General features: G+C 41.0%; 1 protein-coding gene across 2 annotated transcripts in view; it reads left to right on the top strand.

Moving 5' to 3' along the window:
• The window catches only part of TOP1 (DNA topoisomerase I), a 66,339-nt gene that overhangs the window by 14,574 nt on the left and 36,738 nt on the right, over positions 1–15,027 (top strand). For both annotated transcript variants that reach the window (XM_086853079.1, XM_086853080.1), the window contains one exon: positions 14,546–14,648. In XM_086853079.1, coding sequence (XP_086709205.1) covers positions 14,546–14,648 — 103 coding nt within the window. The remainder of the gene's footprint in view (positions 1–14,545; positions 14,649–15,027) is intronic.

Genomic DNA, 15,027 nt, shown 5'->3' with positions numbered 1-15,027 from the left:
TCATACTCCAAAGTCTCTTGTTGTGAAACCCTAATGCCAAACTATTTCTCTGGTCATAGATCCTTTCTTGAGCAGAGACTACTGCACTGCTTAACTTGTAGAGACATGAACATGTCCTGAGGAAACCAGGTTGAACTTACATTGTATCCATCAAATTTGGGGTATTTAGTATAGCATCACCAGAAGAAAAGTGTTCCTGTTACAAGCTGTTACTTAATTTTCAATTTTATTAGAACCCTTTCCTCAGGAGTGTCTTGATCTGTTGGAGCAGCTGTGTAGTGTTGAGAGTGGCATGTGAAGTTAAGTATCTCATGTTGTTTGCTAGTTTTCAGAATAGGTTATTCATAATTCTTCTTTCTTCTGGTATTAGGGCTACCTGTCATGTAGCTTTCCCCACTTATGGGCCCTGTTTAGTATTACACAGCCCATTAATGAAAGCAGAAGGCTCCAGGCTTTCACTGTTGGAGCCTTTTTACTTCTGATAGGATCAAGTAAAAGGTGATCACAGGTCGCAGTTGTGACCACAGGAAAAAGAGCAAATTTTCCCTGGTCTGCTGGAGACTGGAGTACAGGAAATAAGATAATTGCTAGTTCAAAAATAACATGGTACACTTTAAAACTTGCAGAATAATGCCACTGAAGTGCATGGAAACTCAAACAGATTAAATGTATTTGGGTATTGCAGTCTCAGAAACTGCTGGGGCTGCTGTGCACTCCTGGGTAAAGCTGAACTTGCTCAGAGGAGAGTGAGCCTTGCTCTCTGCTGGATACCTGGGTAGTGCTCTCACTCCCAGATGGGGTTTTGTCTAACACAGGCTTGAAACACTTGGGAGATCAGGATAGGAGGGAATGGTGCAGCTGCTGCTCTAGGCTCTTTGTGTGAGAGCAAACTGCTAAATCAGCTGGAGTGGCTGCAGCTTCCACACTGGTATTAGTCTTTCATTTAAAATTGATAATAAATTTTAATAGATGTATTGATTTAACTTTGACTCTGGTAAGAATTATAATAACTTTAAAAAAATTGCCTCAACATATATAAAACTGGCAGCCAAGAAACTTCAAAATATTTCATAGCATTACAGCTGATTCATTCAGGAATAAATTATGAGATTGTAAATAATCTTAGATGTTCATCTTGTTAGCTTTGCCTATTTCTCCTGTCAAATATTTAAGAGGAAATAAGTATTTCCTAATACATTGGAATACCCCTGAAAAGAAGATGTGTGACTTGGGTTTCTCACTTAAGGTTATATTAAAGAGAAATAACAGAGCCTTGAATCTTTATGGTCACTTCTGTAGTGCTCATAGTTTTTCAAGCATGCTTGTACCTCTCTCACCAGTCAACCTTTTAAAAATATCAGGTTCCATGTTCAGAAAACTGAAAAGTAGAGACTGTGATTATGTTGCAGTAGCTGTAAAGCAGAAGCTCTGATATGATGGGGGCCTTTAGCTAAGCACTTGAAGTGTAGTGATAAATGAACTTTTGATGACACTCTGCACCTGCAGCCTATTTCCTTTGGTTTAAACAGCTCATTTAGTGACTCTGGAAATGGAGGGCATTTGAAAGCTAAAAAGAAAAAGCTGTTTCTATACCTTGTTATTTCTGCATAGGTAAAGAAAGAAATACTCATAAAATTGAGGCACAAGATAACCAGAATTGATTCCGTTCAGTTTTTGAGGACTATGCTTGCTTTCTTTTAGATGGGAAACAAATTGCATAAACATTTTTTCTCCTTCATGTCTTATTCAAGGCAGATTTGAGTTTTTCATGAGATGGAATCTGAAAATGTTGGCTGTGTGTTGTTCCATGAAGAGATGCAAGCTATTGGTTTAAGAGAAAAAGAAAAAAAAAACAAATCACCAACCAGCAAACAAAACCCAACAAAACAAAAAATCACCAAACTGATAATAACATTGGAGCACGGAGTTTTTTAATTTAAGAAGTTAGGAGTGTATCATGCATAATAATGTAGCCACAGCCTTTTATCCTGTGTCAATAGGTTGTGTTTTATATTCAGGTATTTGTAGTGGTATGATGTAACAGTTGTCATCTAGTGAGATTTGGCCTGGATTTAACATAATAAACAGATTACAGCTGCATGAAGAGATTAAAAACAGTGACTTAAAGTAACATTTTGTAAATTGAAGACTTCCAGTGTAATTTGGTGCACCATATCTAGGAGCTGTACTTATTAAAATACTGCAATCATAGTTTTACTTTGAAACTACTGTGCCCTAAACTGCTCTGCTGGTCCTTCTTTCTATGTCCTTCAGAAGACTCAGGAGTACAGAGGTGCAGAAATCTCAACTGTCATTAAACATTTACCTTTTGTTTACTTTCTTGTGTGTTTTAGCTGGAATCAGATTTCTTCTTGTATGCTAATTGTGGTAAAATCCCCTTAAGGCAGGGGAATTGCATTCCTTCCCTTGACTTGAGAATGGGACTTGTGGCAAGGCAGACTGATAAAATGCTTCTAGACACTTGCTGGAATTGGCCTCTTGTGGGTGAGTGATCAATTAATTCACCCACAATGGGGACAGAGGTGAAATCAGGCTGTATCCATCCAGTGCAGCCCTACACTTCAAAGGAATCATTGTAGATACAAGCAAAAGAAAAACCAACCAAACAAAAAAAAAAACAAAAAACCCCACACCCAACCAAAAAACCTGTCTAGGGTCAGTGTGGGGGTTGCTCCTACAGTGAGGAACCAGCTCAAGTGTAATAAAAATAACTTCTCAGTCTTCTGAAGCAAACTTCTTCTAGGACTTCAGCTATGCTACCCCACCGGGCAGCTTAGTAAGAGTGATATTAAGTAGTAGGAGAATAATCTGACTCCAGTGCATAAAGCAGTGGTATTGCTTGGTAGAGGTCATTTAAAACTTCTAACAGCCACTATTTTTTTGTCTTGTTCATTAAATTTAAACTCTCAAACTGAGCATTGCAGAGGCTTGTTCCCAAGGGTGCTGCCTCTCAAGTCTTTGCTCCTTACAGCAAGCAGGAGACTGGCAGTGGCCAAAGCCACTCGGAGTTGTCAGGGGATGGTTAATAAAAGGCTTTGAGCAAATGCCATTAGAGCCTCTCCCTGAGGACGCTGAACATGTACCACTCCCATGTGTATAAACTGTGTGATCCTGGCTGCTGACACAGCCTGGGTATCCACTGCTGCAGGAAAGGCAGTTCAACATGACTGCTTTTTTTTTCCCCCTGATTTGTTAATTTTTTCCTTGTGGGGAGCCCTTGTTCTGGATTAAACCCAGGACAGTCAAACACACCAGGCCTGTCCTCGTGTGGTGTAGGTGTGAATACAGGCTCTGTGTGAGCTGCTCTTGGGACATCACTCTTGTGCTAAGGAGGTGTCAGGATTTCAGGCAGTCTTGACAAAAAACTTCTTTTCCATGAAACCAAGTACAGTAGTGATTTACACAGCCAGCAAGAGAAAATGTTTTTCTAATTGACATCATGGCAGGGTAATTACTTCTGACAACACAGCAGTTTTCTTGTAATCTACTAGTTTCTAAACTTACACCCCAAAATAATATTAGCCTTTTTTTTTAATATGACTGAAGTCTGTTATCATTTGTAAGGACTAGGATTTGTTGTTTGCCTGTTTTCTCCTGGTTCACCTTGTAAGTTTGCATGCAGTAATCAGCTGTTGCCTTTGCATCACAAATTGTGCTGTTTGCACCTTTCCAGTCTAATGATGGTATCAAGAGTGTTTGGAGGCGGAAAGAGCTTGTGCTGGGGGCACTGACTCAGTCTGCGGATGGTGTACAGAACATGAAGTTCTCTTGTCTGCAGTGCGAAGTTGTGACAGATTGCACCAAAAAATTCTCTTTGCTCTTGACCCAGTCCGTTGAAGTAACTCTCAGGGCTGTTCCCAGGGCAGTTCTTTGCCAAAAATCTCCCAAAGGTGATTCAGCTCTTGCCTACCTGCATCTGCAGTGAAGCTACTGTTGTCACTGTGTGCCACACTGGAGGTCTGGGCTTGATTCTTGTGCTGCAGCTGAGCACTGGCTCAGGTTCTTTGAGGTTGAAATTAAAGTTCCTCTGGTATAGGTGCACTTGGTGTTTCAGTCCATCTGGCTTGTACATCCTTCTTGAGAAGGATTCATGATAAGGAATATGTTGCCCCCCCAAAATTCTGCAGCCCAAATGGTTTGTCAAGAGCTCCTAAAGAAAAAGATTCCTGCAAACCAGAAAAATAGGGTTAATAAAGCAAGGAGTTTGCTTTAGATAATGTTGAAGTGAGGGATAGGTTATCTCCTGCAGTCCCTGATAGCTCCGAAGTCTAAACAGGACTGTAAATGGGATTGCCCTGTTTGCTCGCCTTCTGCCCTGGTTCTCCAGAAGTGAGTACCCCTGGTTCTTTCTCCTCAGCGACTCGTGGGTGACCCTGGCCAGTTCTTTTTGTCTCTGTCTCCTGGCACGTACATCCCTCAGTGTGGTGGGTACATCCTCCCTTTGTCTCTTCCCGAGAAAAGATTTTGTGTGACAGCACCGCGTGACAGTTTGTGCGCTAAGCTGTGGATCTGTGCTAAAGGTTGGTTTCTTTTTGACTGTGAAAATAGGATTAGTCCCCCTTGCATTATCTATTTGAATGCCCTGAAATTTTACCTTCTTTCATAATTTTAAGCTAGTTTTACACCCCTGGATGCCGGACTGGTTTGTGAACAGTTGTCCAGGCTTTCCTGGCGAGTCCGCCTGTCCTGCCGTGCCGGTTATGTTAACTGTGTTTTGCGCAATAGGGAAGAAGTGGGGGAGAATTTGGAAAAGCCTGAGATTAGATGGTGTAGTAAAAGTTTTTAGTATTAGTAGAGCTAAAATCCACTAGGAGGCTGCTTTTAACAACTACATTATTAGAACTTTTCCCCCTCCTGTCAATTTGTAACAGCTGTCTGTGCTCAGCCACAGTCACTTTATGTACCTGTAAGTCCTTCAGGATCCCAGCCCTGAATGGCTGTGTATTAGCAAATGGGGATGCAGATAGAGCTACAGTGAGTGTAAGGCTTTTGAAACCTCAGAGGTAACTGTGATCAAACTTGTTTCTCCTAGATCTGCTTGTGCTCTTTAGATCCCACTCTGCCTCATCACAGCCTCCTGAAGTGCAGGAGTTAACAGCTATGTTTAATAGCTATGGCTGCTATGTTTTGAGGCAGAAGTATGTCCTAAGTTTTGCTTCTTTTTTAAAGATGGACATGCAGTGCAGAACTTTGTTTATTCATGTGGTTGTAGACTCATTGGGAAAAAATTGTTGAAACTATTTCTACCCCAGTAAAGGAAGGCAAGGAACTCCAGTTCTGAATGGAGGAGGCAATGGAAAATAAGTACTTCCACTCATAAGAGTTTGGCCTTTTAAGAATAAATATCACTAGGGACAAGAATGGGTTTGCTCTTGGTTCCTTAGGAGACTACTCTGGATTCTTCTCTCTTCATGCCAACACAGCAGCATTTTAAGCTGTTCACTGACGCTGGTCATTTCCCTGAAGTTTTAATTTGCTGTTCTGTTTTATTCTGCTTTGTTAGTGGAAATATACTAATGGGTTTCAGTCTCTGACTCTTATTTATACAATTACAGGAGAATGTTTTACATCTTGGGAATCCCTGGAAACACATGCTTCTGTTCACATGGAACTTTTTTGGTTTTGAATGCAAATAATGGATTGAAACTTCATTGTTGCCTCTCAGTTGGGAGCCCTTTGGCATGTGTAAGAAGCAGCTATTAATTTAGCCTTTCTGTACTGATCAAACATGTATTTTCATGCTTTATAAGGCTTCCTTGGACTTGTTCTTTGTGTAATATTGTCTGCTGCAATTTTACTTGCAGTGATTTTATGCATTTGTTACAACAACTAAGATCTGCTGTAGAACGGGCATATGTGAACGTGCCACCTCTTTGAGAAGAGGCCATGTAAAAGGTGCTGACAAGTCATTAAACTTGCTGCTTCTGTCTACACCATTAGTTGTTTTGTTGCAAGATGACTGTAGTGTAGCAGTTTCTTAAGGTCAGCAGCCCTGTATGCCACACAGCTATCTCAATTACTTAAGCATTAATTACCCACAGAGTATTAGCTACTTCCCCAGCAGGTGAAAAAATGACGTGCACAGAAAATAAGCAATTAATCCAGTGATGATGGAAAAAAACTTGAAGACTGGCTCAAAACATATGCATTAGGAGTGTCTGTCCTCTTTCTGAGAAGGATGTTAAAGCATGTCTTGCTTTGCCTCCTGAGCCTCTGCAGTCTGGGTGAGATTGATGAAATGCCAGCAGTGACATTTGCTTCAGGTTAACTTCATCTCCCAGAGGCTCCAGTCACACAAGATAGAAGTGATCAGTCAGGTTTTTTTTCTGGCATCCTTAATGTCTCCCTGATAAGCTTTTCATATTTGGGGTATGGACAAGTGTACACACCAGCCTGTCCTGTCCTGTGGCCACCATGTGCTGTCCCTGTTAGCAGTGCTGTCACGTTCCTTTACCTCTCTTCCTTAGGCTGATACTGTCCTGAGGTTTCAGTGGAGCAAAAGGTGCATTGATCTTGTTTTGCAAACTTTGTGTTTTAAACAAGCTATGTAATATCTTTGCTGGCATACTAAAACTGGAGCACAGGGGAACTTCTCGAGAAGTCGGTGGAGCTGTTCTAACGGACTGAGAATGGCTGGAGACAATTCTCTATCCACCTGTCTCTATTCTCCTGTGAAGATTAATCACCAAGTCATTCCATTAGTTCCTTCTTTTCCCTCTATTCAATAGCAACAAATACTAGGCCTTCAAATGACAAGATTAATGAAGAATGCGGTATCTAAAGGGTCTGTCTTGTTCTGAAGCCAAGTTTCCCAGACCGGTCCTTTTAAGGAAAAAGACATAATATCTGTCTGGCCTGGGAGTATCTTTTGCCTGGAGTAACTGCTGAAGTGTGGAGAGTTGTGAGGTCATTGCTTTTACTCTGTTTCTATCAGAAGTACTAAGTTTTCAAGCTTTGGCAGAACTGGTTACAATGTGGTGTGTGTGGTCAATTCTGGCTCAGCCCTAAACAGGCTTTGTCTCAGAATCAGTATAGTCTGGAAATGAATAGTTGTGCTATATTCCTTCATTTGAGCCCTTAGAAACAGGAAGAATGCTCTCTAGAGCAGTTTTACTTTTAGTAATAAAGTTCTTGCCTAGAAAGGAGAAACTGTTGGGTTGTTCTGCTGTACTTCTCCAGGCTCCCTTTTTGAGTTTTCACAACTTTTTTTCTTCTGTTTCTCATAAGATTGGAAAATTAATGATTTCAGATCTAAACTTCACAGAAAAGTGCTGCATTGTGTATTCCACTTGTGCTTAGTCACAGTTAGTTTAGTTGTTTTGCAGTATACTATAAAACTCAGATTTTATCTGGTTTATGGAGGGAAACAGTGAAGTGTTGAAGTGCCAGCATCCCTGAACTGCTGCACCTGACCCAGCGAGGTACCTGAAGTGAAATACTCTTGTGATAGCACAGTAACTTACTTCATTTAATTTTTACTTCAAGAAAGGTTTTAAGGATTTAGATTTCTGTAGCAATGTAGGTTATGGAGGTATCTTTATAAACACTGGTAAAAGGTTTTGTATCAAGTTGCTTTTGGAATGGGTATCTTTGCCATTAAGTATGGCGTTATGAAATGAGGAAGCAGAAGCCAGACAGTCTTGCTTCATAATCATTGTAGTTTCTTTTCTTTTCTGACTGAAAACCCAGCTTCTACTTCTGCTATTGAATTTCAGGCTTAGGTTATAGGAGAATCAAGTGATGGTTTCACTGTTTCAGTCACTCTCATTTCAGTATTCCAAATGTTCTGCAGTGAGTTATTGCAGAAATAAACCAGCACAGCAAAGAGACCTGCAATACTTTCTCAGGGTAAATGTTTTATGTGGACTCTGCAGTTGTGTAAATAGGGCCAGTAAGTGACATAGCCAGTTTCACTTGGGAAGTTTATTTTAGATTATGGTTTTCTACTCCAGTGTATCATCCACAATACCATCATCTCTCTGAACAATGCCTTCTGGGTATGGTTTTCTGCTCTTGACATGTGTTGCTGTGTAGAGAGGTTTTCCAATTTCTGTACCTTTCATATGTACACTTTGGTTTTCTTTGTCTGCCTTGCTTTATTGGGAAGGGTGTTGTCTCCCATACCTAAATGCAGTTGTGTTTTCTGCCCAGGAGCTTCTCTTCTCTCTTTCCTGGGCTCCTGCAATGTCAATCCATTTCAATAAATTCCAGAAATGCTGTTTAATCAATTCCTGGAACACCATGGCCATAATGACTTCCTCTAACTGGAATACAATTATTCTAGAAAAGTTTAGACCTCTTCCAGATTTCTCAGGTGGGATTATTGTATATCGGTTTAAAATCGTTAAATTGAAACATGTAAAGTCAGATGACTTGTCCAGAGATAAAACCTGTTTAAGAGTGAGGCTCCCTGTGCCTCAGACCATGCCATGTTTGTTATATGGTGGTTTTTCTGAGCCACACAGGGTGGCCTGCAAATAGGATTTTTTAACTCTGCACCATGTTTGCTTTCTCAGGCAAGATTTATAAATTGACCAGCACCTCACAGAGTGACCTTTACACGTGGGATTACATTGCCTGTTTAGGTAATGTACTATAACCCCATCTCTATCTGTGTTAAAGATCTTGGGTAATGACTGAATGTTACACTCTTTCTACTGGCTGGTATCTGTGTATTGTAAAAGTTAGTGCAACACTAGACTATTCTGGTCAGATGCCAGGGGCAAAAGTATGTGTTCTTTGCCAGGAACATGAATAATATTTTAGACACCTTGGACTACATTCACATGTTTGAACACTCATAACCCTTCCTGGCATCATTTCATCAACTAAACTGTGGTAACTTCACTAGTAGTCTTTATATCCAAAATGTAGGAAATTAAAACTTGAAAAGTAATATGATTTGACAAAATAAATGGGAAAAAAAAAAAACCTTGAAAGGAAGAAGTCTTTTTCTGATAATCTGCATTTTAGGATGAATGCTTAAAAGGAGAGCCTGTGGGGGAGGGGAAAAATAAGTAAAATTCTTTCATTTATGCAATAATAAAGAGACTTTAAGCTTTGCTTGCTATTGCATCACAACCAGTGAGAAGAATTCAGCCTAACTAGTGAAGAGGCTGCTGTGGAGTACATGGCCTTACAGGAAGGTGATGTTCCAGCTGACAAGGGACTGACCATTTCTGCAGTGCCTGGATGTTTTTGAACTTGACCAGCTTTTGAACTTAATCCAGTGTTAGAGTTACCTCGCTTTCAGCTGCATAATTTAGCAGTGGAACTGGAGAAGTCTTTTTTAAGACTCTCTTCTCCTTTCCATAGAGGATGAAAAGCCTCTGCTGGTTTCATCTCTGCCAGTAGCAGAGGGTTTCTTGCTCATGCTTCGAGTACAAGAGAGAGCCCTGTGCTCATACACACCAGTGATCCTGAAAGCCTTGAGAGCTTGTTTGCTTCTCTTGTAACACACAACTAACACTGAGGCATTGGATTTAACTCAGGGAAGAAATTCCAGCCACTCATCTGAAGCAGAAGTGTTACTGGAATAACAAGAAGTTAAAAATGTTGGTAACAAGATGGGTTTTTCATGCTGTGTCCTCAGATTTTGAGCACAGATTGCAGAGTCCAGAAAGCTTAAATCACCTTTCTGGATATCAGTGTGAGAAGTATTGAGATGATGCTTCAAACAGATTAAACTCAAGCATGCTCAGCATTAGAAGTATTTCTAGCAAGAGGAAAAGAAATTGGGATGTTTCTGGAACCAGAAAGAAAATACAAGAAGTCCTTGTCCGTAGAATCTAGTAAGACATTTTAAAGAACAAAGAAACCTCTCTGTAAGCAGGTTAATGAGCTATTCAAATTGTGCCCACAAAAACTTATGAGAAGGTGAACAGAAAGACAGCAAATCTGAAAGGCTAATATTTATCTGGAAAAGATACTGTTGACCAGAAATTGAGGTTACCAGGTGTTAATTTGCTGGCTACCTCACTTAATTGGAGAAAAATTAGAAGGAACCAGATTGTGCTCACACAGTTTTTCTCAGTTCTTTAAAAAAAATAATAAAAATTCTAGTGCAAAATGATGGAAGAGAAATAAAAGTGGGTGGTGGGAGTGGGATAAAATAGCATCTGTAGCATCCTGTATCATGTGCCAGCACTACTCTCTTGACAGCTGTACTGATTGGGCATACAAGAGCTTATGCCCCTATCTGATTTCAGTATCTTATTAGAAAAGTTGCTGTCAAAACTGAAATATTAATGGAGAAAGTAGCCTGACTTGCCTTGATTTTGACATGTAAGTAGTATTTTGGAAGGTGTGCAGAGACAGGTGTTCAGAAGTGGTTTTGAAGCAAATGAATTTGGCTCATGAATTAAAACATCACAGTCCCACATAATTGTTTTGTCACCAGACTAATTAAGCCAAGGGTTGTCCTTGTTCTGAAAGGGGACCGCTCACCTCTGCCATCTGTTGGGACTCTTCCTCTCCAGGTGACAACTGCCTGCTGGAAGAGAGGCTTGCTTTGCCTTCATCCTGTTCTTGCTATGCTGCAGAGCCTGACCTTTTACAGCTCTGTCCCTGGATAAAGAGTAAAACTTCGCTGTTCCAGGCAGATATATATACAAGTATTGCAAATAGGGTTATGACTCAGCCTTTCCCCAGGGACTCGGCGCTGGAGCGAAGGCGGAGCGGGGAACAGACCAAAAGTGCTTAGAATGTCCCATCCTTAAATCAGCGTCCTTGTAATCTAATAGAGTTAAAAGATGAATCAACCCTACAAAAATGTGGAGCTGCTCGTGATTTGTTGGAGGTACAGGGGAATGGCAGGAATAGTACAGGGACTGTGGTAATCTTTTGGAGACATACCAGGCTCAGCATTAACAGACAGAGATCCAGTGCCAGAGACATCAAGCTTTCTAGAACAGAAGAGATGCCAAAAGCTCTGTTTGGGTTAGAGGATTCTGAAGGGAAAGCCTCAGGGGTAATGGATCCTTGCCCAGTGAGCATAACCCCTGTCCCTGCTGTAACCTTGTGCTGAAGAGAGACTTTGCATTTTCAGAAATATTTAAATGTCACATAAGCTTTTGGGGGTTTAAACTTGGCTCACAGTAGATGATGGATTTTGCTAGTGGTCTTGGAGAAGGAATAGTACCTATCTCCTTGCTTAGAGGGAGCAGACATACTTACTGAAAGACATAAAAGGCAGGAAACAAATCTGAATGTGTGATAATGTCAGAGCTCTTTCTGTAGCTGATGTGAAGCTGTACTTAGTCAACTACTAATCAGCTGCAAGCTGGGAGAGAGTTACTGGAGGCTGGAAGATTCTTCTAGGAATCAATATGCTAAATATATCGAGGAAGGTACGTTACAGACAGGAACACTCCTGTTGATTGCCTGTGTGCTGATGAGGCTTAGCGTGAGGTGGCCCCATTCCCAACTCATCTGTTGCCTGTGCAGTTCAGTCGGAGGTGGTGCTGCACTGGTTCCTGGCAAGTGGGTGCACAAATGGGAGTGAAATGCCTTCAACTTTTTTCATGTCAGCCATCAAATAACCATTGGTATGGACTCCTAGATAAAGCCAGTCTGGAACAAAGCATTTTTGTGTAGAATGCCAAAAAAAAAATAAAAAATCCTGTGCTTTTTAATGAACCAGTCTCCTGAGCTTCATCCAGCTCCACCCTTAACAAAAAAAAGAAACACTGAGAGGTTTAATGCTTTCTGAGAACATACATATGTCAGTTCAAGACTACTTAATAAACTCTTTTGAAGTCTACATTCTTAACCTACCTTATGGCATTGTGTCAGAAGCAACACCATGGAGTTTGAATACTAGGCAAATATTGCAGAATCATTTAATCCTTGGGTGATATGCCTGGGAGGTAGACCTCCATGGAAGTACTGCGTTTAAAGTGTTCATAGTGAGAGACACCAGGTGGCTTTGCCTTGACGTCTTTTCACTTTTGATTTGAGACCACGCACAGGACCCATTGTTCCCCAGCCACTGTGGCCTTTGAGCCAGAACAACTCTGTGGAAGATCTTCCTGTTAGCAGTTCTTGGGTAGACAGCAAAGGAAAGCAGTGTGGCAACAAGTCCTAGCAAGCAGAGCTAGTTTAACTGGTCAATTTTTTTTTTTTCTTTTTCCCCCTGCAGTACCAGGCTTTAATTGTCTGAAAATAGCAAATCATTGTCAGTAAAGCCAAGGGTTGAGGAAACATACCAAACACCATCAGTTTTAGGGTATATCCCTGGCATTGCTTTTGAAGAATAAATATTCATTTCAGCTGTAAAGCACAAGTCAGCCGCAAGGAAATCTGGTGATCAAGGTAAACTGTTCAGTTTTCTGCTTTTCTTGGTGACAAGTCATCGTGTGGCTCTTAGTTCTAGAGATAATAGCAGTGAGCACAGTCACACACGTTTTCCATTGATTGGTTGATAGGAAGAATTGATTGTGTGTGTGCTATACAGTGACTGTACATAGCTCTGTGTACAGCATCACGCTGGTTTCTCTCGCAATTTACCTATTCATCAAGTGTAAATAGCTGCTGTTTGCTGCAGCCAGGGCTGTGGGAATCAGTGAGTAAACCCTCTGTGGAATAAACCCCAGGCAGTTTGCAAACAGCCAGAGCTTCCAGCTCCTGGCTGAACTGAAGAATCACAAGTGTGAAACGCACTGCGAAAACATTTTTGCCAGTGAAATGTGTGTTGTCCTGGTGGGAAGAAGGGCTCAGAGAAATTGCTTCTCTGCAGTTCAGAGCGTGTGGGTGTCCGGTCCCCACACAGTTTGCTAGAGATGCCTGCAGACTCTGCCTGCTGCGAAAGAGATTCTGCTCTTTAGGTACTCGAAAACTCTTGGGTGCTTTATGCTGTAACACCAAATGTTCCACATAACCTGCCACGTGCCTGTATATCAAAATATGGAAAACTTAAGCCCTGTGATTTAATGTGCACTAGGAAGCATTGCTGAGTTCAGGGGGATGGAGGAAAGGTGCAGAAGGCAACTTGGAGGCTTGAATGTCAGTATTCTGCTGTTGGTTTATGTTGTCTTTCTGCAGGTGTCTGAAAGCAAACCCTGAAGTTACAGAAAGCAATAGGTTAAAATCATGTTCTGTGGGTATGTTTCTTCTAAATCCATTTGAATGTTTTGAGGTTTTAAGAGCTGGTGTCAGTTAAGGAGAAAAATGAATTTGTGGCAAAAGACTTGGAGTCAGGAGGATGAGGCTTGTTGCTGGCTCTGCAGTGCATTTTCCATGTGACTGTGAAAGTTACAAAATCCTTCTGTTGCAGTTTCCTATTCTTACTACAGGGATAGGAGTCTTTTTAGAGGCATGGTAGCATCTTTACAATTAATTAAGCATTAAAACCTTACATCCAAGATCTCTGATGGAAATTCTAGAACTGCCAAAGTCAGCACAGCTTTTAGGCTTCCTGAAGAGCCTGCTTAATTTTGGTTGCTTTGAATAGGATGTTCAAAACAAAACCTGGGGGGAGTCTTTGGGTATTGCATATATTCCTCCCATCACTGACCTTGACTGTAAATAGCCTTTTGAGGTGCTAGTTTATCCTCATCTCCTTTTTAATATACTTGTAAAAAAAATGCTTGTAAATGCATTTATTTACAATTCAACTGTGTAGTTCTTTTTCTCTGCTGAATTCATTTCTTTGGTGCTCTGAAGGACTTCATTGTACAGCACAGTTGTCACTGAGGATGGGAAGTGTCACTCAGAGTAGAAGCCGATAGCAATAAAATTACTCTGTTCCCATAGATTCACTTGAGTGCCAACTCCCATTTCTGACCTGTCACATAATTGGGGCCAGCCTTGACCTGTGTAGGTGGGTGACCACCAACACAGCTCATTACAGCTGTCAGGTTGAATTTTCTTGGTGGGGCTGTTATTGGAGGGAAGTAAATGTGTCCTGCAGTAGAGAAGCAGGAGGAGAGAATTCTTTCTCCTTTTCACCCTTTCTTTTCATTTTCTGCCATTACTCCCCATTTTCCTTGCTTTCTGCCTGTCATGCTATGTACTGTTGGGGACAAGAATAAAATGCATTTAATTCAGAGCAGGGAGAAAGGAAGGATGCTTTGTAAAGATTAAATACTTTTGGAAGTAGAAGTATAAATTTTGGGGTTCAACAAGCCTGATGCCTCAGCTTTATACTTTGTTCCTATATCCCTTCTGCATATTGAACATGAATATTTGGAGGCATAGGAAGCCAGGCTGCCCATCTGCTAAGTAAGGTTGAACTTGCTATATCAATAGGTACCTAGTTAATGAAAGGGTTGCATTTCTTCGGGGTCTATAAAGCATTTAAAGGTCATTGAACTAAAGACCATGTAAATGCAGCTGTTGCCAAGATGAATGAACTTGTGCTGCAGGAACAGTGAATCCATTTAGGACCTCTGAAACCAAGATTTTTGTTACAAATTTTGAGTCACAGAAATACTAGAATGCGGTGGGGAAAAATGCAGAGGTTCACGAGGGAGGTGTGGAGTTTTCTCCCAATTTAATTTCTTCTGTTTTGCCTCTCTGCTTACAGATTCTCACAAACACAAAGATAAACACAAAGACCGAGAACACCGGCACAAAGAGCACAAGAAGGACAAGGAAAAAGACCGGGAAAAGTCCAAGCACAGTAATAGGTGAGGAAAAAGTGGATGAAGTCTTTGTAGGCTAAAACACCATTGAATGTGCAGTCTTACGACAATTCCTATGATAATAAAGGAGTATGAAATTTTGAGTGTGGTTTTCCTAAGTGTAGGTGCTTTAAGCTTGATTTTTGTCATTGCCTGCATTTCCATGTGGGTGGCTGAAGCTCTGTATCTTGCAAATGTGAGCTGATACTAATGTATAAAAAGATTTTTGTCCCTGTTGTTGGAGGCAGGACTGTGACATAAACACATGGAGATTGTGCAGCAACAGCCGGATTTTCTTCTTGGGTGCCCCCTTTTTTATAGGGTTTTCAAATTTCCCACTCTTACACACCCGATTGGATGGGTCTTAGCACCACCCAGCTCACTG

This window comes from Cyanistes caeruleus, chromosome 16 (assembly GCF_971803275.1).
Source record: "Cyanistes caeruleus chromosome 16, bCyaCae1.hap1.1, whole genome shotgun sequence".
NCBI lineage: Eukaryota > Metazoa > Chordata > Aves > Passeriformes > Paridae > Cyanistes > Cyanistes caeruleus.
This window is presented reverse-complemented; position numbering and strand designations above follow the sequence as displayed.